This window comes from Zonotrichia leucophrys, chromosome Z (assembly GCF_028769735.1).
Source record: "Zonotrichia leucophrys gambelii isolate GWCS_2022_RI chromosome Z, RI_Zleu_2.0, whole genome shotgun sequence".
NCBI classification, from domain to species: Eukaryota; Metazoa; Chordata; class Aves; order Passeriformes; family Passerellidae; genus Zonotrichia; species Zonotrichia leucophrys.
In genome coordinates, this window is record NC_088200.1 from 32,772,891 (window position 1) to 32,798,762 (window position 25,872).

The following is a 25,872-nucleotide window of genomic DNA, read 5'->3' on the forward strand; positions in this document are numbered from 1 at the left end:
AAAAAAAGTGTAGTTCTAGCAAATTATATTGCATTTACATCATTGCAGGATGGGGGGGTGAGATTGATAAAAAGACTAGGATTTTGTGCTTGTTTTTCTTATTTTAATTTTTTAAAATTATTTAAACCCTTTTAAAATCATGGCTCTGACAAGACTACTTCAGTTCAAAAGAATTTACCTTTTACAGACAGGCTCCTGGAATCCAAATCCTAAAAAATGTAATATGGGGTACCTGGCATGGCAATGTGTTTGCATGGTACATGTATAGCCATTGGAAATAAATCCTGATAAGGGCATGAGATGAGGGAATGCAGCTGGCACTATTAGAGGCACTTGGAGCTAGGAATTGGAGTATAAGCCCAAGACTGTGTTGGTTGTGGCTCACTCTTTGAAGAGGAAGCAATACAGCAATCTGTCCCAATTATCTGCTGTCATGAGCAGAGTTGTGCATCCCTGCAATACAGGACATGCTATCAACAGGCATGTTATTTTCCAATTAGTAGGGAACTGAAAACTAAAATAGCAGAATTCAGGTATTTTTTATTGTTAAAATAAGGTGGTGACAATTATTCTTTCCATCCCAGAGGAATTAAAAAGATTTTTCAGGAAAAAAAAGGAAAAAACCACCCTGCATTGCTCTCTTAGATCAAGTTCTCTAAAGCATATACAGAGGAAGAAGTTTTGGGCCTGGTCAAGCACTATAATGTTCTTTTCCCTAACTTTGTTTTGACAAAAACTGGAAATATTTTTGACTGAAATATCTATGGTTACCCAGAGGCAGGCATTTAGTAGATAAAATGGTGACTGTCTTTCCTAGTTTAACACTAGGAGAACTAGTGTTAAAGACTCTAATCAGCAGCTTGTATTGCTCAGCTACCATGTTGGCACTTAGCAACTTTATAGGTAGTTTTGACACTATTTTACTTAAGGCTTCCCTTGTATAAAATCTTAAGAGTAGTATTCAGTGTTAAAATATTGATAAATTGAGGACCAGCTTTCTATATTGAGGGACTAAGTCCATACAGGAAAGAATAAGTTAGAAATGTATCTTGCCTATGTGATAAAATCCAACCAACATGAACTGGTATATAAAGAATGCAATTTACCTGTTACTTGAGATACATAAAAAATTAAAACAGAAAACCACAACTATACAGACAAAAAAGTATATAACTTTATTCATAATATATCTTTGAGTTAAACTACACAAATTGAAGGAGATGTAACCATATGGCAGTAAGAGGTAGGAGAGATACAGAAATAGTAGACAAGTTGCATTATGCCAGTATGACTTTTTGTTGCCATAAAACAATCTATTCAAAGTTACAGAGCTAGTTCTATCTCAGTATGCATGAGTGATTTTATTTTGCACTTATTACAAAACCAAGAGTGCAACTGAAACAATTTCTAAGCTGAATATTTCATTAAGTGTCTTTATGATTATAGTCAGAATATACTCCCATGCAAGCAGGTTACAGCAGTTCACAACTGATTGCAAAATACTTTCTTCTCTAACAAATTATTGTACTTATGCACTGATGGAACAGTAATGATACAAAACCAATTAGGTGTAAATGCAGATTTGCTCACTTGAATGATAAACTGCAATTGATCTTAAAGCAATATTTACAGGGATTGTGGTTTACCACTTTATCTAGCAGGATGAAAAATTTTAGCGCAAGATACAGTGCAGTTACTACACGGGAAAAGCTTCCTTCCACACCCTGTGATTAAGACATATTGCATGATTGAAACAGTCTAGGCAATTCAAAGAAAAGCAGACTTTAGCATAAATGATCTCTCTGTTCATGGTTTTAGTGGAAAAGCATGTAATGACAGTTCCTGTTACTGGTTTCACTGTTTTTTGTTCAGGCTATAAAGCCCTTTCTGTTAATACATAACAAACAGAGCGTGTTTACTAGTAAAGTATTGTGCCAGTCAGTTGTACCACATTCCTGAAGGCTTAGCTAATGCTGTTAACATTTTAATATATACTCTGGTATTATCTGAAGTAAAACCTAAACACAACAATATTACAGCATGTGAAGTGAAAGTTACAACTCCATGAAGATCACTTCAAGAGTAGTTTTCTCGTAACTAACCAATGCTTCATTCCATTTAACCTTGGGGACTGTTCTCTCATAAATCCAGTTAGCTATGGAGCTTGTACTTAACAGTGAAAGTACACAATTTCTTCTGCCCTCTTTGGATCTTAACATACTTTGTAGTTCTTACACAACATTCTTGACAGTATCTCAAAGCAGAAAAGTAACTGCATGAGGATTGCTCTTGCAAAGTGATAATAATTTGAGTTTCTACAGAGATATTGGCAGCGCTGCCCCCTCCACCATGGATTTTATATTCCCCTTATCATAGTTAGTGAAACACTCTTTGGGCAGTTGAAGATATGAAAGAGAATTAAAAGGAACTGTGAAGTTTAACATACTAGGTACAACGCTTCTCTCCTGACACAACACAGTATTCCAAGTAATACCTGTACAGTTTTTGTAGCCCACCCAAAGCCTCCATAAAGCTTCCTTCTAAATGGTATTCCTGTCCTACTCAGTGTAATTAAACTGAAGTTTCCTTGAATGAATAATGTCCAGGATCTGAGCTACCTCTGACAAAAGATCCCTTTAGGAATTCTCTTTCTTGTCATCAGATGTTGAGTCAGAAGCTGTTACTTGAAAATGTATTTAATGTAAAGCTTAAGGATCTCTACAACCTGGAGAAAACAGTTACACCAACTTAAAGAGAGAATTTTCAAAAGCATTTTAATGCTGTACATAGGCAAGCTAGTCAATAAAGTGTGAAATGTCTTAAAATTGTTCATGTATTAAGCTTTTACCTCTTTATTCAACAGATGATAATATGGATATCCTAGATTTGTGTTTTCTTCAATTCCTTTCATTTCTCCTTGGATCAGCATTTTTCTCTCTGGTTTACTAGCGTAAGATTCATACCACAGATGTACAATGATAATTTGTTAGAATCAAGTTTATTACTTACCCCCAAATTTTGCATTTGCTTCTGCTGGAGGAGCTCTTTTATGAGCACAAGATCAATTGGATATAAAGTGTAAGGTTGAGGACACTTTCTGTGTATTTCTCCGTTTGGGAATCTGTTGTTATTCCTCCAGACTAACTGGCCATGAGAGATCACTTTGCCTAAAAATTCAAAGCAGGCTCCTCAAATTAGATATAGGAAGAGGAAGGCGTGTTGAGAAGGTCCCTGGGCTAAGAACAAGTGTACTTTGTATCTCAAAGCAGTGTGAACAGTAAACACAGTAAAAAAAGTTAACGTACTAGACATACAGAAGAGCAGCAGTCTTGCAAGAGTAATATTAACTGAGCAAGAAACAAATACTATAGAGTTGAAAAATCTTTAACTTGACTATATAATCATCATTTTAGATAGATATGTGTAATTAAAAAAAATCCCCAATTGTTTAAGCCAGTGATTTATCACACAAGAATAGAAAAAGAATCCTTCTAAGGCAGTTCTTTTTTAAAATTTTCAGTACTAGTTATTTGTACAGTCACAGGCTCAGTTTTAGCTTATTACAGTTAAGAATTTTAAGTTCATATTAAATACTGCATACATACGGAATGTAATACAGCTTGCCATGCCTAGGAACATAGTGCCATAATTGTGACCTCCAGGGCTACCATCATGATGAGGGTACATGGCAGTAGAAAACACTACAACTTTTCTTTCCTTTTCCAAGCAAAGTTTCATTTTGATTTCTGTGCATTATCCTGCCCAGAATTATTGTCTTCTCTTTCTCCACAAAGTGTGCTACTCCTTCATATGCAGTCACCTTCCTCTCTTCTGCCCAATGAAAAGTTGAAATGTATTTCCTGTTACTCATGAAACCCCCTCCACAGGATTAAGGAAACAGACTTCTCAAGCATGAATTTTAAGTACTCTCTTTACCAACACTACTTAATGCTCATTATAAAAGGGCACATCAGATGGGCCCATTGTATCAATATTTCAGTATTTCAATACTGTTTAAAGGAGTACAGCCATCGTGATTCTCAGCATATGATTAACACATCTTTTACACTATCATTTTAGAAGTAGCTCTTAGGCAAGATCAGCGCCCTACAAAACTCCTCCCTACTCAGCAGCCCCGGAGGTCAATCTGATGCACATACTGAAATGACTTTGACTTGGGGATTTTGATGAACCACCTATTCAGTGTATTGATTTTCAGAGGAGTAACTATACATAAACGCTATGTTCCAAGTTATGTGCAAGAGATCTGTTTACCAGATTTATTCTTGTTTGCAAACACACACAAAGAATTTTCTGTCTTCTATTCAAGCAGAAGAGTTACAATGGTGCTTTTGCTACTAACTATGGTATGCATTTTGGGGTTATACATCATTCCAATTCATGTGACTTGTTGAAGTCAGGAATGTTCTTCAGTACTGCCACTCAAATACCGGCTCCGGATATGATTTCTCAGTTGCTCTATGAGCTCAGGATTCTGCTGCTGTATCTGCTGTGCAAACTGCTGCCCCCTGTATTGAACAGTGTTAAGTGAGCTCAGCAAGTGAAAGCAGCATTCGTAAGAAAACAGGATATCACAATACAGCTGAAAGGTGCATTACATTAAAATTAAGATTAAAGATACCTTAATTTCCAGTTTAAGGTATTTGCAGTATTATGAATTTATCTGATTGAAGTGTCTCCAAACAGGATCACTGTCATAAATTTATTTTCATTTTTTAGTACTATTACTTCTACTTGATAACATGGAGGAGAAAAGTATCACTTTACAAAATATATTGCCTTTTATGGTAAAATAACACATCTGCTACAGTGATTTACTACCTTCTTTTTGACAGGATCCACTCTTAACTGTTTAAAGTAACTACACTTAAAGTTGGCATGCAAACTTATGTTAATGGTTCCAGAAATAGATTATGCAGCTGCTGACTTGTACTTGTGAACACAATGTCATTAATTGAAAGCAAGCATACTATCAAATTTTTGTATCGTTCATGACTGAAGTAATAACAGATCTATCTATAACAGTTGTAGCTTAAGAATTAAATTAATAGCAGAGACTAATTCCATGTATAAGAGAAGCATAACACTTGCTTACTAATAAAAAAATAATAAGTAAAAAATATAATGTCACAAAAAGCCTAGCTTGTTGTCTCTGTTACTTCTGCATTTTGTGCATGTAGCAAACTATCAAGACCCCTTCAAACTACAGTGCAGGTTGAAGGAAAGCAACATTTTTATAGATGTCTGCAAAGAACAGTTTTTTATGAAAATAGCCCTAAATTTTTGCAGCAAGACATTTCTATGTGTGATGTAAATCATAAATTACTTTTGCCCTCAAGAGGTGAAACTTAAAAATAGTTTGGAATTGGCTAGAATGCTGGAATAAAGTAAATTTGTATGTATGTACATATGTTATGTATGTATGTATATTAGAGATCTTGGGATATAAGCAAATGGCATGGTTTTTTGCAGACACTTCCAGATGGATATCATCATTACAGTATAAAAACCTTGTGTCCTGGGTTTTGTAAAGGTATTCTTCATTATCCTGAGTTCCCTGAAACATTCCTCATCTAAATGAAGGGACTTGTGCTAAGTAAATCTGTAGCTTTTCTAAATAGTATCTGAGATATTAGGTAGTTATCCATACAATCTGAAAGCACAAGTAGGAGTACTTGAAAGGTTTAAAGGAATTTAGTAAGTGGCATTAGAAAACGCCACTTACTAAATGTGAGAGTATGAGAACGTATGAGAACCAGAAAGTGAAGCTGAGCACACAGCAGTTCAGGGATTCCAGTTGATGGCAATGTATGGAGCAAACAAATGCAGTCCTGGAAAATAAGTCTTATAGTTCCTGGTTTTAATAACAAACAGTGGGAACAGACCACTGTTGCAGACATTTTTTCATAGAAATCCTTTCTTTCATATTTGTCCATCTTCTGGGAAGCAGAGCCCCAGAAGATGAATGTAAACAATTGTTATCAGCTGCTGTGGAATGCAATAGGATGCACCTGTGCTTGGCCCATCTTCCATGTGTACAGTTGGGGGCCAATCACAGGAGCAAGCTCAGGGACAGATTCCCTGGAGACAGAACTTTGTTATTCATTCTTTTCTATGTTATTCTTGGCTTAGCAAGCCTCTGCAACTTCTCTCCTTATTCTTTTTTAGTATAGTTATAATGTATTATATATCATGTATCAATAAATCCAGCCTTCTGATCAAGAAACAAGATTCTCGTCCTTCTCTCACCATGGAGACCTCCTCAGGTCGCTGTAATAGACCACACTATAATTCCCTTGACAGTGCTTCTTTTTAAACAGATGTTGCACAGTTACCCTGGTACAAATGTGATAGTTAAAACCATGCAGTTCTTACTTACGCATGGATCAGGCTGGACAAATCCGAAAGGCCGCCAACCCCAGCAGCAGGGCCACCAATGGCATTTGACATCATCCCTGACATCCTGGAACAGTTAGCACAGTGTTTGCATTGGGGTGTGCAGGGACCTTTACTGTAAGCAATAAGCCCCACTCATTTTTTGAATTGCTAAGAGGAACTAACTTGCAAGAAGAAGCTACACTTCTACAGTAAGCAAAATAAAATTACATTTTCAACAATGTATCTACATTTCAAAAATATAGCTGTAAGTACAATGCATCTTTTATTAATTCAAACATCTTAACACATTTGTTTTTATGGTAACCCAATTTAATACTTACAGTTGTTGAATTTGAGGATTTTGCATTAAGCTTGCTGCCTAGAATAGACAACATACAGCTGAAATTATAAAACATTTACTACTTGGCTATCACTGAGAAAATCATGCAGAAGAAACCCACATGCTCTGTTCTATTACAAAATTAAGTTTACATGCAGAGCAAAAAGAATCACTACAGCAACATATTTCATGAATGAAGCTGAAACAATTTGTTATGTGTTAAAGAAAAAATAGTGATTATAGATTTAGACATGAAAAACATGACAAGCCATTTAACATAAAAATCCCCGCCACAGAAAACTAAACAAACAAATGAAACATTGAAGAATTGCAAGGATAAATGTTTTCAACTGGACTTTTTGGACAAAAGTCTGTATTTTGTTGCTTCTCAGCCTGATAAATTAATTTTGTAACTACTATTAGTACCAGGCATTAACAGTTAAGATTATGGCCACAAAATATTTCAAACCAAACTGGAGTGTGGACTTACTTTGTAGTATGGTTTTGTGGTAACATATCTTCTCTGATAACTGAGTATCTTCTTATTTTGTAGTAAGCATGAGGCTACTTAAATTTCTCATTCATTAGATACCTCTAAAATTATATTGCTTTTACCATAGTGTAAGGGTGTCTGTGGACTGATATTATAGAAAAAAATGTGATTTTTCAGTGTTAGTAATGTAATTCCTACAGAAATCAGTGTCTGTATGAATGCACCACCAGTAGACAAAACACAGTATGTGCTTTTAACTGTCCTATTAAAGATATTACAAAAATCAGATATATCCAATATTCATTTTATTGATCAATACATCAACATATATAGATAACTCAAAAGTAAATAAACTTTTTTCTCTAGTTAGTAGTTCGATATAAAATGGATAAAATGTCACATGCAGGTCTATTCTGTGCTCAATATAGGGTTAGTGTCTTCCATCAGTAACAACCCTTCTCTAGTTTAGAAGCCAAAAACTGAGGCTAATACCAATTTTCTCAAGGTCAGACAGTGAGGCAATTTTTTCACCTTAACAAAAAAATCCAAGTAATTACACCTTGGGAAAATAACTCATTCATTCCTAAATAAATGCTCTGTGTCCTATCTAGTTCACCAGGCATCTTCTGGAAACAATGTAAAAGATCATTTCCCCAAAGCCAGCTCCATACATCATTGATTTCAAACAGACAGAGGTTGTTTAAGTACATCATGTGGCTAGTGAAGTAGTACACATAGATGCAGTGCTATTTAATCGTGAATGCCATCAGAGAACTTGCTCCCTCTTTGCTTGCCTACTGTCTCTATTATTTGGACCATGTTACCACACCAGATATGGATCTCTTTTGAATACAGTGCACTTCCACACAAAAGCACTGGCTGAAATGTGCTGTTCCATTGAAGCTACCAGAGTGCTTGTAAAGTTTTAGTTGCTTTCTTAAAGGAAGTAAGTAAGTTTGGGGGTTGTTTTTTGTGGGGACTTTTTAGTTTATTTCACTCGAAATTCCATTCTACACAGTTAATTAATTCTGTTTTGTTAAGAAAGCCATACGGATAAAAAAGACAATGCTGAGGGAGAAGTACGCAATTTGTTATTGTACTGAACATTATAAGAATGCAATATATGCTATTTATATTGATTTTTTTAAGTCTTAAGGTTACTAGGGATAATTTGAAAGAGCAAGAACAGAAAGGTCTCTTGAATAGTTCTCCTAAAAGAGAGTTACTTTAGTCCTTGTATCATTGTTAACTGTTCCATGGAGAATTGAAGAAATTTTTATCATGTTGTTGACAAGAGCTTTCTGTCATAGCATACATAAAACCAGCATAGCTAACCTATATGTGTTTTTTTCTATAAGTAATGGAATCAACTGGAAATAAGACAGGCTTTATTGGAGATACTTGCTTCACTTCTTGTTTTGTGTCTAAAATGATGTAGAAAAGTTTAAATTCAGTGTAATAAAACCATTGTTATAATACTACTCATTAAAATTGCTTGTATTATTGAACAACAGTTTTTCTTAAAAGTTCAGTTTTTAAAACGGGATAATGCAAACCTTGAGATATACTCACCATGCTAATGAAGGCAGGATTGTTTATCAAACTTGCCATGTCAAAACTCAGTCCAGTTCCAGTCTACAAACAAATTGCAATTGAAGCTAAGTTTCCTACAAAATCCCAGTTTAAACTATTGCAAATAAAAGATACAGAGCAAACTTACAGGACTGGACACATCTCTTAGTTTCTGTTCTGCTATTTTCAAATTTGACTTGTAAGAGTCATTCTCTGGATCAAGATCCAGTGCTTTTTGATAACTGGTAACTGCTTCTTCATATTTATTCACGGAGGTCAGAGCCAACCTAATATGAAATAAAGAAATCCTGGTTAGAACATAAATGATCATCAAAAGCTAATGATATATTTTCTGTCCTAAGTAAAATAGTATCTCACAAGTGATTTTTAGCTTGACCATTTAATTAAAACAGGTACTACTGCTTAGTGTTAACACTTTTTTTTAGAGAAGGGGATCCCTCAAGAACACATTTTGCATTGTCTGTTTCATATATATGCAAGTTTCATTAAAAACTCTTTGGTATCATCAAGTGACTTAGTCACTTTAAGACCAGGAGCTGTATCTGGCATCTGTGCCTTTTTGCATAAGCTCCAAGTGTTTTTTCCAGTTCTTTTGACCTAAGAGATTATTTAGAAATTTACATGGGTAGGTAGGGCAAAGATACTCTTAATATGAGTTATGCAATGTTAAGAAACTAGACCTACAAATGCATTGCTTATTTTTATATATATCAAAACTCCATACTTTTAATATTATAATTACTGTATTAAATATTTGAATAGAGAAGATGTTTTATGATTATATTGTTGTCTTTATATGTTCATATAAAATGATTTTTATTATTAACATTTTCATTATTTTAAAATACTGGACCTGCAGGTTTCAGCATTTTTGTCTCAGGATCAATGTAAAGGTTCTCCTTTTGGATCTTGTACTTCAACATCTTGACAAATGAGTTATACAGCATAGTAGTAATATATGTAAATTGCTGTAAGAAACCCTATTTAATGTTTTGAAAAAGACTCTGCTTCAGCAGCTAATGAGAGCACAGGATAGACTTACTACTTTTAAGCAGTATTTTACTTCAAATTTGGTTAGCCACTATGCTTAAAATATCATCTTTCTTTGAACTATTCCAGAAGTCCATCTGGCTGCAGTTTCAATTCTATCTCCCACTGTATTTTCAATTTATACTGACCAAAAAACTAATCTGATCTTTTCCACATTTTGTAGAAGATTTGTGTAACCCACATTCAGATATTTAGTACTTCAGTTCACCTTCTGATGCTGAACTACACACCCTGGTTTGATAAGCCTGTGCTTATGTCCACTAACAGACCTTGGTCTTTCATCTCATGCAAAACAAGTTCAGTGTTTTAGATACATCCGTGATTGTCATGGCTCTCACTAAGAGTATAAAACTCTAGGAATTTCCCATATAGCTCCTGGAGGAATCCACACAGTATTAGTGTTGTCTCTCTTAACTCATTTACCCCCATAAAACACAGTCTCTCCCTTTTGGCCCATTAACTTGCCAAAATAGTTTCTGCCCAGACAAGAAATGCAATCCATTATTTCTGTGATGCAATAGTGCTTCTTGCAGAAAAAGTATTTAATAGAGAAAGTTTCTTGGAGCACAGTACAAGTCAGAACAGCAGACAATTTCTTTCCTCACGCCTCCTACCCAGACAAGTGGTCTTTCAGGATCATGCTGGAAATATCACCTTTAACTGACATTCCCACTTTAAAACGTCTCCCATCTCTGAATATTTGTGGCATTTCTGCATCTTTCTGTGACATACAAAGAATTTCTGTAAGATTCTGAGAAAAACTGGTATGTCTCCATAATGTTGTCAGAGAGCACATCTTTTTCATAAGGACTTTTTGTTGAGAAGGTGTTTTCCACACTGGGGGCATGGGGGTAGGATTTTCACTTATTACTAAACAAGCACAGTTTCCTCAATCAGCCTATGCCAAATGTTTACTCATCTGCTGGGTTAAGCAATGGCTTGCAGCTCAAAATATGTCCTCTATTTAAACAACCAGACAATAAAATAAAGAGAAGCTTGATTGGCTGAGGATGGTCCCACTTTCAGTGTGTATCAAAGAAACACTGGTCTGACACCCAAAACTCTAAAATAATCTCCAGTTAAATCAGCCTGTAGCATCTCTCCCTATCAGTGAAATCAAGGGAGGTTGGATGGTGCTATATGAAGAAACAATCTAAGGAGACTTAAATGAAACAAAACCAATTCAACAACCAATTCAACCTAAAATTTTGAAATCAATTCATCATTTCAAAAGCTCCTTAGTCTAGGTTGGTATTAGTAAATCACCTGTATTGTGGAAAGTTTTTTAGTGATACAATTCCACCATATTTTATCTTAAAATAAATGTCTCCTGCATGGTTTTGACCCAAGCCAACAAGAATTATCATAGACAATTTCAGGGCAAGGGTCAGAATTTAATACAGACCAATGCAATTTAGCAGTAGGTTGTTTGAATGCTGTTTGGCCACTCGATACTGCAAAGTAAATTTTATTAACATGGACATAAGCCATTTTGGGCCAACTGACTCAACAAACAATCCCAAGCATTTTTTAATTTACTGGTATAAATATAACCTCAAAAGATATAATGCAGCATTAAGTCCACTATTACAATGTGCTTGATTATTGAAAATGCAAAGCTAGACATCTTGGAAGAATGGCTTTTCACTCAAACCAACAGCCTGTTAGAGCATTCCTGACATTGTTTTCAGTTAACACTGAAATCCACCCTCAAGAGCCTATACAGTTAATCTCTCAGACATTGCTGAGAAAATCTGCCAAAGAGACACAGCTTATTCTTGCTAATATATCTGCTTCCAAAGAATTATTGAAAGAAAAACTGAGGCTTTATTCTTGCTAGTGTGAAGCCCCAATGCTGTTCTCTAACAGCATCATTAACAAATTCAGTGTACCAACAGCAGAAATTTGATTCCTTTTAACTAAATAGGAGGTAGGGAAAAACTATCATTACTTCCTAAACTAAATCCAGCAAGTTGAGAAATTTAAAGATAAAAACTGCAAACTGATGAAATCTGATGAAAATGCTGGTATCAACCACATAGAAAAAGAGCTGACAGTCTGATAGGGTCACCTTTAGAAAATTGTTATACTTGCACAGCAACAATGTTCTGTAAGTGAATTACAGTGAATTCTGTAAGTGTCTCCACATATTTCAGAAAATCTATGGTAATGTACACATGGGTCTTTAGTGTTTACCTCAGATTTCTATTAGCTTACCCCATTCTTCCATATGCTTTGCTGTACTTCGGATCTATTGCTATGGCACTCTCACAGTCCTTTATTGCTTCCCTGAAGTTGTTGAGCTTACTTTGAGCAGCAGCCCTAAGAGAAAGATGGTAAAGAAATGAAGCTTTGTCAAAAAAGCCAACCAACCAAAAAAACGCAAAAAAACCAAAACCAAACCAAACCAAAGAAACCCAAAACAAAACAACCGAAGCCCAAGCCTAGATATTCAACATTTATGACTTATTTAATCTTACTGACTTTTCATTCGCTATTTTGGCTATGCTTAACTTGCTTTACTGAAGTAGGACAAGCAAATGTTACGAGTTAAGTATGTGCCTAAGTGCATTGCTGGACTATGGTTTTGGAGAACATGTACTCACCTCTGAGGACACAAAGGACAAACAATTCTAAGGAACTGTCTAGGATCTAGTACATGACTACGCACAGAATAAATCATAAAACCTATTATAAGAAGTGATACTGTCAAGTAGTAGTTTATATAAGATCACTGTTAAGGAGAAATACTTTATGTAATTGGCGTTTTCCAGAAGTATAGTTTTACAGCCATTCAAAGGAATACTGTGATTTTTCCCTGCTTGGGATTTTATAATTCATCTCAATAACCTCTGCATTACTAAATTACAGTTACATCTCTATATTGGAGAAATACTAAATGTTGCAGATATTAACACAATAAGATTAAAGACTTGACCAAATTAAAAAGGACGCATTAAATGAAATGAATGTGACACAATTAAAATGAAACACACTAATAAGCAAAACCTCACCAGTTTGGAAGGTTACAAACCACTCTCATTTATTTTTCCTTGGTTAAAAAATTATAGTAAAAATTAATATATTTTCATTGCATAAAGAATATCTCTTTGTTATTAAGAATCCTTTGTCCTGTGACTAGCTCCAAATTGCTTGGGGTTTTCTGACTTTGATTAAAATGTCTTCTGAAAGGGACTACTTATCTGTTTTGGGCTGTTAAGCAGTAGTGGAACTCCACAGATGCCAGTGAAGATTTATATATAAAAGCTGGGGGCAATGCTTGTTCTCACGTGTTTGAACAGAAAACATTTTTCCATGTTCACAAGAAGATTTACACAGCCAGTTAAAATTTTGAGGGCATATCAGTCCGCTCTTTTTTGCACTGCTATGGATAAAAAGCAATCCCACTGAATGCAGTATGTCCCCATGACTCCCTAACAAGCTTAAGATAAGAATAAGGTATACACTTATTGAAATACTCTTATCATCCACAAAGCACCAAACAACTCCTGTTTTCTTTTAAATCATTACATACAATACTGTACTGACTGACACTGAGATTCATTTTGGTTCTCATAAATGTGGTATGTGATGATGTAACACAAAACTTATTTCTGCTTTTGCTAATTAAAACTTTGACATTTAAGCCTGTACTGAGGAAACTTACAGTGATTTCAGGAAGCTTTTGAATCTGGTCTGATATTTCCATTTTGTACATAAAGTGACTATGTGATCAGTTTTCACAAGGAATATAGATTATTTACACTTTTGAACTGCCATCCTAAATATGTAAAATGTTAGCAAACTGCATAATTTCCTTTCTCTTTAAACTTGCCTTTAAACACTGAATCTCTCATTTCTATTTATCACAAACTAAACTCTGGAGCAATGGATGCAGAGCTTCAAAAATAGCACAATCCAGTGGGTACATTGCCACAAGGCCAGATTTATAGCACTTCAGTTAATATATCCTATATCCTTAAATTAATAAAGGAGGCACTCTAGAGGTGGGCTCGTTCCAGTAGGCCCTAAAGTTGGGGCTGCCTTTGCTCTTTGGCTGCTCTTCCAAGCAGTGTTCCGCAAGAGCAGACAGCTGTGACTAGGTTACCATGCCCTTCCAAGCTTACCTGCTGCCAAATCACTAGGTCTTCTTCATTCATGACGGTAAAGAACAGATTAGATAACAAAACTGTAACAGCAGCATTGTTATTTTTCAACAGGTCACACATGAAAATACTATTTGCAAAATGCTTGAAATCTCCAAAATGGTATTCCTGCATTGATGGTTTTTTTTTGCCAGTGGTAGTTAGTACTCAAGGAGACAGAGAGAGCAGCTGAGTCACTAGAACACTAGAGAAAAAGGCTTTTACTACTCTCAGCAGGCTAGAAATCACAGCCTATGTTATGATTTAATACAGACAACCTGACACACACAATACCTTATCTGAAGAGTTGTAAGTAATTTTAAAGTCCATTTTAACTGATATAGACATGCTGAATGAGCCCATTTTTACCCTAATTTTACAAATCCAGCAATAAATTTCTAAATATTTCGAGCTTTTGACCTCCTTCACAACTTATTTTTACAGTAATGTTAACAAAGTCCAGGAGTGAAAGGTGTGTATCATATTGGGTTTACCTGTTGCAGTAATACACTGCATTGTTTGGATCCAGTTCTATAGCCCTAGTGTAACAATCCACTGCAGCACCATAATTTTCTTCCTTCATATGATTATTACCTGAAATGGATTATAAAAACTGTTAAGTAATTAGATGAGACAGTATGTAGTTAGATGAGACAGCTCTGTATGAAAGAAACAGAGCGGCTACCTTTTAGCATCTACAGAAGTGAGTTACGACTGCACTTCTTTGAGATACATACTTTTAAACAGAAAAGTCACAGAACAATGCAAATAAAAATAACTACTATGTCTGTGAAGTTTACTATGTACGCTGCAGTACAACACAGAAACCTTCCTCTTTTCATTTTGGTATTTCAGACTTTCCAGCTAGTTTCTGCTATTAAGGAAAGATCACTTCACTGATTAGTGTAATTGTAATTGCAGTTCCTCTCTAGTAAACTATCTTTGCAAGCCCAATATGCTATTTTAATTTTTTAATCTCATTTTCTTATATGTCCCAACAACTTGCTAGTAACTATCTAAGTAACACAACCCAAAAAAAATCAAACTAAAGTAAAACTAAGTACATAAGCCCCATTTTTGTGACACTAAATAATTAACTCATTAAGATAATAAAAAGTATGTATAGTGTAAGCAATCCAAAAGGATTCAGAAGTAAAATTTCTCACCAAGGGAGCTTAGAACTTCTACTTTGTAGCAAAGTTTCACATTTCATGTATTTTAAGTCCAGTGGAAAAAAACCCAGAAACATTTATGTAACTTTTTTATGGACAGAAAATTCTGGACTAAGGTCTTTCAAAGCAAAAGACACCTTTAACATTCTTTTGTCCCCAACACAAGGCAATCCTGGTAGTTTTCCTCTTCCCTGATGACACAGTAGTAAAAAACCCTAGTTCAGTGCCCACAGTTGTCTGTGGTTCTGCTACCAATTTTTGGCCAGCTAAATCCTACAGGAGCCTTGATTTCCTAGAAATGTCAGGAAAAATATAGACTTCCACTGACTTCTTGTATTTCAGCCAAATATTTAAACCTTCTCCTAAAATAAACAAGTCAAGGGATAGGTCAATAAGTTACTACTGATGTAGGTAACTGCGTAAGCAAAGGCTAGAAAAGTTCAGTCAGTGCAACAGTTTATCTCTGAGAGAAAGCAAGACCGGAGCAAGTCCTCCGTGCTTGCACTAACTGAAGCAACTGTACTTGCATTTATTCGTGAACACAAAGAGCTCTGTGAACAAAACCAGATTTAAGAAACGAAGTATCATCAAAGTAATACAAAATCCCATCCTCTAATATTGCTACATTAGACTGTAATTATAGTAAGCGGTCCCTTCCATGAGAACTCAAACAAACTGTACTTGCATGTATACCTTCAAAATACATGCAGAATGTAGCAACATCTTTCTTGTTTCTAGAGGCCCACTGTTTATGCAGCTTTCCTTTGTTCAAAGGTAGAGATCTGTACACTAAATTATGTTGTCAGACAAAAAAATGTTGCAAGTCAGCTGCACTCAGCAAGATTGCAGCAGTTAGTGTTCCTTTAAAACAAAAATGCCATCAATGTCTATCAACATTAGAATTTCCAATACTGGTCTGAATATGACCCAGTGTACAAGGCTAAGTTGGAGATAGTATCAGTGCATACCCTTCTTGTTATCTCTCTCTCCAGCTGCAACCTTGCTACAGGAAAACAGAAAAAATAGCTAGATCTACTAATTCTGCTGAGATAAGGAAAAACAACTGTATTATTCTATTTTAATGTTATGCAAAATCCTTAGGACAAAAAAATTATAAATGGTTATACTTCTGAGCGTGTATCCTCTACAGTGTAAATACTACCTATTGTTATGATTATGCTGTGGTAATAAAACACAGATCTTCTTACAATCAAGCCACCATTACACTATACAAACCTTCACATAATCTGTGCTCTTACCCATCTTACACTAAGCTGAAGTGTCAAATGATATACAAGGTTAGGAGTCTAAATTCAAGTATTGAGTAGCCTGGAGTGTGTATTACTTCCTGGTTACCAAGAAAGAAAATTTAGCTCCCTGATTTTGTTTTGCCATTCATTAGTGAAAATCTCCAAAGATTAGGGCTGGTTTGAAACTAGAGGAGCAGGCTAGTGGCCACAAATGTGAGGCAAGTTGTTTGTTCCATTGTTGAGGGTATACAGATAGAAATGAGAAAAATCACAGTTATAGAATTATTATATTATATAAGATACACATCAAGTAGAGTTGTCCAGGTTATATAATTTATTTCCTAACTCGGGCTAGAAAATACTCATAACTGAAAAGCACAATAGCGGTGATAGAGAGTATGTGTGTGAATATGCGTAGGATCAAAACAGAGAAAGCAGGACACAAAGTTTTAATTTTATTATGGGAAATTACCAGAGGCATTTCAAGCAGTTCAGAACTGCTTACTAATGCCCCGACAGATGACACTGTAATCGGTCCTTTGTTACCAAGTTTAGACCCTTCTACTTTTTTTCAGCAGAGCTGTGGTATTACTTTGGTAAAACCACACAAACACTAACACGTAGTACACACTAATTTCATTTCCTCAGTCTATTTCACAGATCCTTGTGGACTGAAAGATAGCAAGACTGAAATCACAGATTTAAAAGAGCTGCAACACCCACACCTGAAAAGTGCTGACTATTCCTACGGTTCAATAACCATACTGAAACCAAGAGGTAGTCTTCACTTTCCATGAATTGGTAGTAACAGCAAAACAAAAAGCCAGCACGCACAGCAGGTAGGTTACAACTTACTAACACATTTTCACTTGTGACCTAACCGTGTTTTGAGCTCTCATTCTCAGAATTAAAAAGCTAATGAGCAACTCCAACAATTAGGAAAATTATTTCAGAGGCAGTAGTGAACTGCATTTATGATTACATATGGCCAGTTTTAAGTTAAGAGAGACATGGAATTCATTTGGAAAAACAACAGGACTTCTTCCACATTATTACAGAAATTTTGAGAGGATTATATCTGCCTTGCAATTAGAAGTTTACTTGTTTTTCCTATAAAACTCAGCTACCTGAAAATCTAACAGGTCATAAACAATGGGATTCATAAAGCATCAATCCATAACAATTCATAGCAGTTACCCATGCTACATGCTTTTTATAATTTCTCTCCCCTTCTTTCTGAGGGGAAGTAATATGGATTCCTTCTTGGGCAGCATTAGTGACTTCTGTGGTACAGCTGCTTTTCATCACAGAACAGCAATAAGAGCTGCCAGAAGGAAAATAAACAACTGGCTTGTCTGCAATTTTTATAAAGCACACATAATTTCACATATGTGAAATATTAACCCTAGCAAGTCGACAAGAACTTTTCCACTGGCTTCTGTTGGGTCAGTTTTTAACCAGTGTTTGACATCACATACCTATTTCAATGAGTAGAAACTTGTATGCACAATGCACAAACAGCCAAACAATAGCTGCTCATTCTTTAAAGTTTCTGCTGCCTAGGAGTATTTCTAACTTTACATGTTCTCCCATAGATTTGAAGCAACCTCTAGAGCCAGGAAGAGAATAAACATTATTTCCTTTGCTCCCAGATGGAACAAATTACCTAGCCCTCTTAGGGCATAGCAGTCACCAGAGAATCTAGAAGCTGAAGTTTTTTTGTGGGGTGTGTGGTACCTAGCTGCTGTACTATCACTACCCACAATAATGCAAAAATATAATAAGAGCATAAGTAAATTTATTTCTGTTTTTATTACAAACCTTCATCCTTCAGTTGGTCAGCCTTTACAACACCTTCTGGTAAAGAACGTGAGAGAGGCAGCATGTCACTCTGTATGGGAAAAAAACAAGACTTTTTCCTTTAATATATAAGCCCTGATTTTATCAAAAAACTTTCAGAAAGAAGTGAGAAACATCTGCAAACTATGAATAACCTTAGGCACATCAGGCATTTATCTCTGGGAATTGCAAAATGCTTAAATGAAGAATAAAAAACTTCAAGTGAGAATGAGGCATCCACTCTTTAGTGATTCTCTAAATGGAATTTTCCATGTCTAGCTGAAATTAATTCCTCCCACTGCCCCCAAAGATTCACATTATCCTAGCTTTTATGGAAATGTAGGTTTTTCCATATTTTCCTTAAATTTTCACATCATTTTGACCTATACAGAACTTTAATATTGTTGTATTCATATACAATATGAAACCTTAGTGCATACTAGAAGAGTAACTCTAGAATCTAAATTAAATTCTTACCTTTTGAATAGAATTTGTGAACATTTCTATCAAATGCTGTGAGGATGCAAGATGAGTATCTTCCAGGGAAATCTTAAACACAGTCTCCAGACACTGAATTGCAACTTACAGGAAAAAAAATTAATAACAGAGGTCACCAGTTTCTCAATATAAACATAATTTCACTAATTTATTTATAAAGTTGTGACTCACTTCCTTATTCAGCTAGTAAAAGCAGCTCCTTGGAACATAAAAAAAAATAAAGAGAGGCCACCTGATCCCCACAGAATGAAAAAGATCTAAGATATACACAATCCACACATAGTTTGGCCGTTATATTTAAACCAATTTAAAATTTTATTTTAATTCTTTTACTCTTTTAAAGTTTTTTGGGTTTTTTTTGGCCAGCTAGATCCTACAGAATATATATAATGTAAAATATAATGATTTAAGAAGAGCACCACAACTCATAACATGACTAGAAATGTCCATGTGTCACACACCCCACCTCAAGGCACACAACTAGCATCTATTTCTGTGCCATGACAGCTAGAAGAAAATGGTACATCTTTACTGTACAGAATAAAGGCAAAATACTTATTAGTCTTATCTTTTTTTGGAAAAAAAGTATATTTATTTGAAGATACTTTATTAATCAAATGCTGCATTAATCACAAAACTTGGTCCTGTAAAAAAATATCTGCAATATCCTTTCACATGTTCTGTGTGTAAGGATTAGCCTGCAAGAATATAAATACACTCACCTAAAAATGAAAACTTAAAAATGCAGAGCCATATCCCTAGCTGAAGTTTTAAATATGCTCATAGTTTTAGACAAAAGAAGATTAGTGGCAATTACTATACACAATTCTGTCTATATACATATATATATATATGTACTTACACACAGTTAAACTATTGCAAATGATGTAATTATTTTCCTTATAATCTTAAGAACCTAGTACAATGTTTTCATTAACATACATCGTCTAAATGTTTTAGACTGAAAACTGAGGAGGAACAAAGAAAGGTCTTTGTAAAGCCTAGCTTCAAAAGAAAAATGGGTATTTTTGTACATATTAGGGATAATCACAAGTATCTGAATTCAAATTAAATATCAGTGAAAGCAGATTCTTACTGTTTAAACTTACCCTCAATCCAATGTTAACATAATAAATGTAATTTGAATTATGTTTTGCATTATGATAAAACTGAACACTGATCCAAAATTAGAAAAGTAAAATTACTGAACATTAAAAAATATAAGGCCAATTTTTATCTTATTCATCAAAGCCAGCAGGAAGGGGTCGGAGGGGAGGGGGAAGAGATTTGTAAAACAGGCAGTAAAACCTGGAGAATGTAATTTTTTTAGAAAATTATACAATAGAAATTTCTTACAAACAGTATGGCAAAGTTAGGGTTGATAGCATGTAACAATTGAATACACTGCTAAATATGCATTATACAAATTGGTCCTATAATCTATAAATCAATTGACCAGGTTCTAAATCACCCAGTAAGAGCACTGAGGGATTCAGGTTCAGCTCATTTGTCTCACGCTATGTGAAAAACTTAATTCTTGTAAAGATTATGAATTTTGAAATATATATAAGCCTTTAATAGTACTTTTTATTACCAGGCTGATTATAAAATCAGTGAAACACATATAATTTTTCCTTATATGGTTTAATAGGAAGCCACTTGCAATAGTTTTTTTTGCAATAGTCTTACTAATTTTCCCTGCCAGTTTTTTTTACTGAAATCACTCCCTTTTTTTAATGCCTCTCCTCATTTGTAATTTTGCATAAATTTAAAATACAACCCTATCCCTTATCTTTCTTAAAGCATTAAATCTATGACACCAAATCTCTATGATACAGAAGAGTTTGACAAAATGCAGCAGTGCACATTATGTGTAAACAGAATTACTCTCACTACAGTATTATTACTACTCAGCATTTTCATCAAATAATTAGTTAGTGCTGTAAATTCCCATATTTCTCCTTCAAGTGGAAAATGGAATTTATAATCCTTCTATCTATCACTTATAGTACATGTGATATATATAGATACAATAAAATTAGGACCTCTTACAGGATGAATCAATAGGTTAGAATAACCACTGGCTAAATGCAAGCCAACAACAGAAACCCACATAGAAAGAAACATTGCTAAACAGAAACATTTTCAAATCAGAAAATAAAATAGGTTGTGACAATGTCTGTAACTGTTTCAACACTATACAAAAACATAACTCCAGTAAAGTCAAAGGAGTGGAAACTTGGTTTTTGCCTGAAAAGTTTTTCAGGAGGCCAGACTGCCAGCACCTTGATATCCCATTTATCCAAGTAAGGCACTGTCAAATTTTGCAAACTCAATAATTTCAGGGAAGGACTTGAAGCACCACATGAGCTATTCACCTGAGATTTTTCCTATGTCTGATATCAAAGGCCAAACTTACCTGTGCTCCCAGTTAGCTCTACCATCAATCCACCTAGGTGGCTGAAGCTTGAAGTGGCCACCTGGCAAACCACTTCCCTGCTGAAGAGCTGGGGCTCACCAACACCCACTGTCTGACAATACCAGCACTGGGCTGTGCTGGAACCCAGAGCCACAGAGCTCCAGGACTTCCGCTGTCCAAACACAAGTCTGCATTACCAAGCAACACAAAGGCCAAGACAGCCTGCATCACAGCCAGCTTGCAGGCTGAATAATGAGCATTAATTGGGCTGCTACGGCCCCCTTAGTACTTGCTGTCATCTTGCTTCATCTTACACATAGCCGTACCCGTGTCAAGTATTACATGCATCCACTGCCTTCCTGTTTTGGAAACAATGCCCTACAGAAAATAGTTGTGGTATATCAATCACAGAAGTAAGAAGAAAATCACAGCTTTGAGTATTTTGTAGAGAGTTTTTGCTTTAATTGAACAGAAACAGGTGATATAGAAAAGAAGAAAGGGAGAACGAGATAAAAACCCCTACCCAGTAAAGAGGAAAGAAATGACTGCAATTTAAACAGAGTCTAAAATATAACTTGGAAGAAGGGAAGTTTCTAGTTCATACAAAAGAGTTGAGCACTAAGCACGGGGGATCTGTATCACTGCTCTAGATGCTAGGGGAATATATTTCTCTGGTCTACCTTCCAGTAACTCTGCTTTCTCAAAATAAGACATTTTTACTCATCAAGCAATAACAAATTCCTAAAGGAAATTCACACTCTCATTGACATGTCTGTAGAATTCAAACATGAAATATGCAAGTTATCACTCAGTATGAATACATGCTAGACTTGTATTTTATAAAGGCTCAACTTTTTTTGTGATGTTCTATCTCTTTTTTTTTTGTTGTTTTATGGAAAATGGGAACTGTTTGAATTACTTCTTGGCACAGTCACTTAATCATAGTCTTTTCACAGACACCACGTAGGTACATAAGGTACCAACAAAAATTATCAGTCAATTCTTTTCATCCCTTATGTCTCCACATAACATTAAATACTTCAGTGAGTAAGACTTGGCTATTGCTACTGTACATGCACTAAAGATATTTTGCACAACTAAAATGAGTCTATTTTTCAAAATGCCTGCCTCTTATCCTCTAACACATAGCATATGGTACCATGCTTGTGGCAGAGCACAAATCTAAAAATAGGATTTCACATCTATATTAAAATGGTAACTTTTGCCTTGGCTTTTAAGCACAACTGAAGTTTTGTAATATCTTTTATTTAGAAAAGTGAATCTTAAAATTGATTCTTTCATAAACACATTGGCTAAGGCTGCTCTAAGACATGTTATTGGGTAAATTTTCAACCATAACCCAATTTTTACCAGTTTCAATATAAAAGCAAAAGTATATCTCCTCATTTCTATTATATATGACTTCCAAAAACATTTTTTTTAAATCAAATTAACATTATCATTATCTGACAGGTCAAATTTTTTGATGGCTGCTGCTTTTCAAATGTACAAAATGCTCCAGATTTTGATATAACCAAATCTTTTAGGCTTTTATTCCTTTGGGACTATCCTTTGAATACAATGACACAAAGCTTTCTTTCTTGTTTAATTTGGTGAACAACTAAACTGGACAACCAATAGATAATAGAAAGAAGCACACTCCAGGTTTATCTTTTAATTTACACCTCTGAGAAGCAGGATTTGCTTTGCATCTCAGCAAAGTCTCTCCATGCCTAAGATTTCACAGAAATCAATGATCAACTGCACTGCTGTTCGTAGACTTCTCTCTCCAAATTCCTCCTCTAGCTAACAGACACAACCAAAGACTGCTTGAAACAGTAGAGAGATCTTTTTAAAAGATGCTATGAAAAACTTACTGCAGTATTAAGACTTAAGTCTTCTCTCAATTCCATATTCTGATAGCACCTGATATGATGTCTTCAGTAATTAGGGAAAAGGAATAAGAGCAGTGTGAAGGAGAACATCAAATACTATAAGGTTACAAAAACCTAATGAGCATCTGTCAATTGAGAAATACAGAGAGAATATGTCTACAGATAAATGAACTTGGGTGTAGAGTAGAAGCTACATCATACTGAAAATATCCACTACCACATATTCTTTGGAGCCAGTACCCAAGTGAAAAAGAAAAGCAGAGCATTTATCTTATTTTCTTAGGATGTCTTTTTCCTCACAAATAACATCGAATCTTTGAAAGTAGGAAACAGTTCTTCTCATAAACCAAAACAAAGATAGTAATTGTTTTACTTCCTCTGTAACCAGCAGAGCTACTAACAGAAATTAAATGAAGAAAGAAAGCAAACATAAAAGAGAGAAAGAAGCAGCAAAAATTTGTGGTACACATACACAAGTCATTACCATAGCCTGCATTATGGCACTGCTTAACTTAGAATCATAGAATTGTTCAGATTGGAAAGACCTCTGCAACTGTAAAGTACCTGTTGCTCAAATTAAGGCACTACACATTTGTAGCTTTATAATACTTTATAAATGAGAGATGTCTTACAATTAATAATCTCAGAAACATTAGGATCACAATCTTATTTGCATATAATATTTGGTTTTTATACATACAAAACAAATTTTTTTTGTTATTATACATAAAGGAATTTAACATCTGTGAGGCATTATATACATACACACACATATATAAATAAAAATACACATATATAAATAAAAACAAATGAAAGTACATTTGTTGCTTACCTTCCAAGCTTTCTTGTTCATCTGGAGTGAAAGTATCCATCTGACTCTGTTCTCTCAAGAAATGGATGACTGCATAAACCAAGCGCTTGACTGATGACATGTTGGAATTGTTTTCTGTTACGTCTTAAAAACAACAGAATCTCTTATTTTAGAAAATTAATCCCTACAGTATTCCAACCTCCTAGTAACCTCAGTAAGAAGTACACACGATACATAAAACCTAATCCTTCACCAGAAAGCCCAATAACTAAAGTGTTGAAAATAGTGGTGAATTTGCATGGATTAGGAAAAGCTGCTACAATCATGTAGTCTAGCTATCAGCAGAACAGCACATGTTTCCTCCAGTTCATTCCTGGAAGGAAAGTTCACCAAGGCTAAAATAACTTAGCAACTTATTTTTTCATTTATAGGTTTCTTTTAATGGTTTGCACTTTATTTACGTATATACTTGCAAGTAGGACCACATGCTAAAGTCAAAACCAATAAAAAGTCACTGTGATAAATGCAATGACATAAAGAAACACACTCCAGTAGAAGTTGTTTTATGATATGACTTGGTGTTACCCTTTGATAAAAGATGTTCTGCAGTGTGACATGCACAGTGTTATCCTTCAATGTAAGATGTTCTATGGTGTGACACAGTGTTATCCTTTCATAAAAGGTGTTCTCTGGTGTGACACACTATTATCCTTTAATAAAAGGTGTTCTATGATGTGACATGGTGCTATCCTTTCATAAAAGGTGTTCTCTGGTGTGACACACTATTATCCTTTAATAAAAGGTGTTCTATGGTGTGACACGCTATTATTCTTTCATAAAAGGTGTTCTATGGTGTGACATGGTGTTATCCTTTCATAAAAGGTGTTCTCTGGTGTGACATGGTGCTCTGAGCAGTTTATTGTCACTTTGGACAAAGAAATGGAACACGGTGACCTCAGTGCATACTTGTGATTAGTGACACTACTGGCTCAGTCTGATTTCCATTCAGCATCATCTGAGAGTTATATAACTAGGAGGACAATTTTTAGTCACAACTTTCCTTTCACAACTTATTTTTCCTTAAACCATTTTGATTTAAAAGGACACAATCTTATCCAGTTCTCCAAGCAAAGCGGGTTTAAAATACAGCATTAAATGAATGGCAAGATCAGCACCTGCTCTTCCTACCTTATTTTTTCTACAACCCGCGACCAAATCGGTGTGCGGTCAAACCCACACCAGGCAAATCCCATCGTGGAGACGGGGGAAGCCGGGAAGACCACCGGCCGGGAATGCACAGAAGGGAGCGCTGGGGTCCGCTATCCGCCCCCATGAGGGACAGCGCGGGACCCACTGGCCGGGCCGCGCTCCCTCCCCACGCCCACCTTTCGGTCCCTCCCAGGCTCGGGTCCGCTCTCTCGGGCCCCAAGGACAACTCTGCACCACCCGCGGCGCGGGCCCCTCCCGACACCGCACGGACCGCGGCCGCACCGCCCGGGGCCCGACCCGCCCCACCGGCCCCGAGCTCCACGGACCGGGGGCTGCGTGGAACCGGCGCCCAGCCTTCCCACCCCCGAGGAGCTGCGCTCGCCGAAGGGACGGGCATCGCCCTTACCGTGCGAGATGCGGCGAGTCCGCGCTGCCTCCAGCTGCGAGACACCAGGGACGCGGGGGCGTGAGGGGGCGGCGGAAGCGGATGCGCAGGACCGCGGCGGAGCGGCGCTGAGCGCTGAGCACTGCGCCCGCGGGCGGCGGGAGGGCGGTGAGAGGGCGGCGCGGCAGCAGGCGCGGGAGCAAAGCCGCTACTTCTTCTTCTTCCTCCTGTCCTGCCTCCTCCTCTTCTCTGCAGCCCGTCCTTCCTCCTCCGGTCTTTTCTCCTCCTTCTTTTCTCCTCCTCCCGCTCCGCCGCCGCCGCCCCCCGCGCCGCCCCCCATGCTGTCGCTGTGCGCGGGCGCGGCTCGCAGGTAG

At 36.1% G+C, this 25,872-nt stretch overlaps 2 protein-coding genes across 3 annotated transcripts in view; one reads left to right on the forward strand and one right to left on the reverse strand.

The window, feature by feature from the left end:
- Positions 1–4,247: 4,247 nt before the first annotated feature.
- Positions 4,248–25,654, reverse strand: SGTB (small glutamine rich tetratricopeptide repeat co-chaperone beta). 2 transcript variants are annotated; one of them, XM_064735568.1, is made up of 11 exons: positions 25,520–25,654; positions 23,926–24,048; positions 18,759–18,862; positions 18,264–18,333; positions 14,515–14,614; positions 12,093–12,197; positions 8,953–9,091; positions 8,805–8,867; positions 6,741–6,778; positions 6,401–6,484; positions 4,248–4,529 (listed from the first exon to the last, which is right to left on the reverse strand). In XM_064735568.1, the coding sequence occupies exons 2-11, from the start codon at positions 24,023–24,025 to the stop codon at positions 4,418–4,420; spliced, it is 915 nt and encodes a 304-aa protein (XP_064591638.1). In that variant the 5' UTR covers positions 24,026–24,048; positions 25,520–25,654; the 3' UTR covers positions 4,248–4,417. The 2 variants fall into 2 exon arrangements, with proteins under 2 accessions (XP_064591638.1, XP_064591639.1); XM_064735569.1 differs by lacking the exon at positions 8,805–8,867 and having other exon boundaries at positions 4,259–4,529.
- NLN (neurolysin) overlaps positions 25,528–25,872 on the forward strand; it is a 36,444-nt gene continuing 36,099 nt past the window's right edge. Inside the window, exon 1 of the mRNA XM_064735560.1 lies at positions 25,528–25,868. Within this exon, the coding sequence (XP_064591630.1) occupies positions 25,528–25,868 (341 nt within the window). The remainder of the gene's footprint in view (positions 25,869–25,872) is intronic.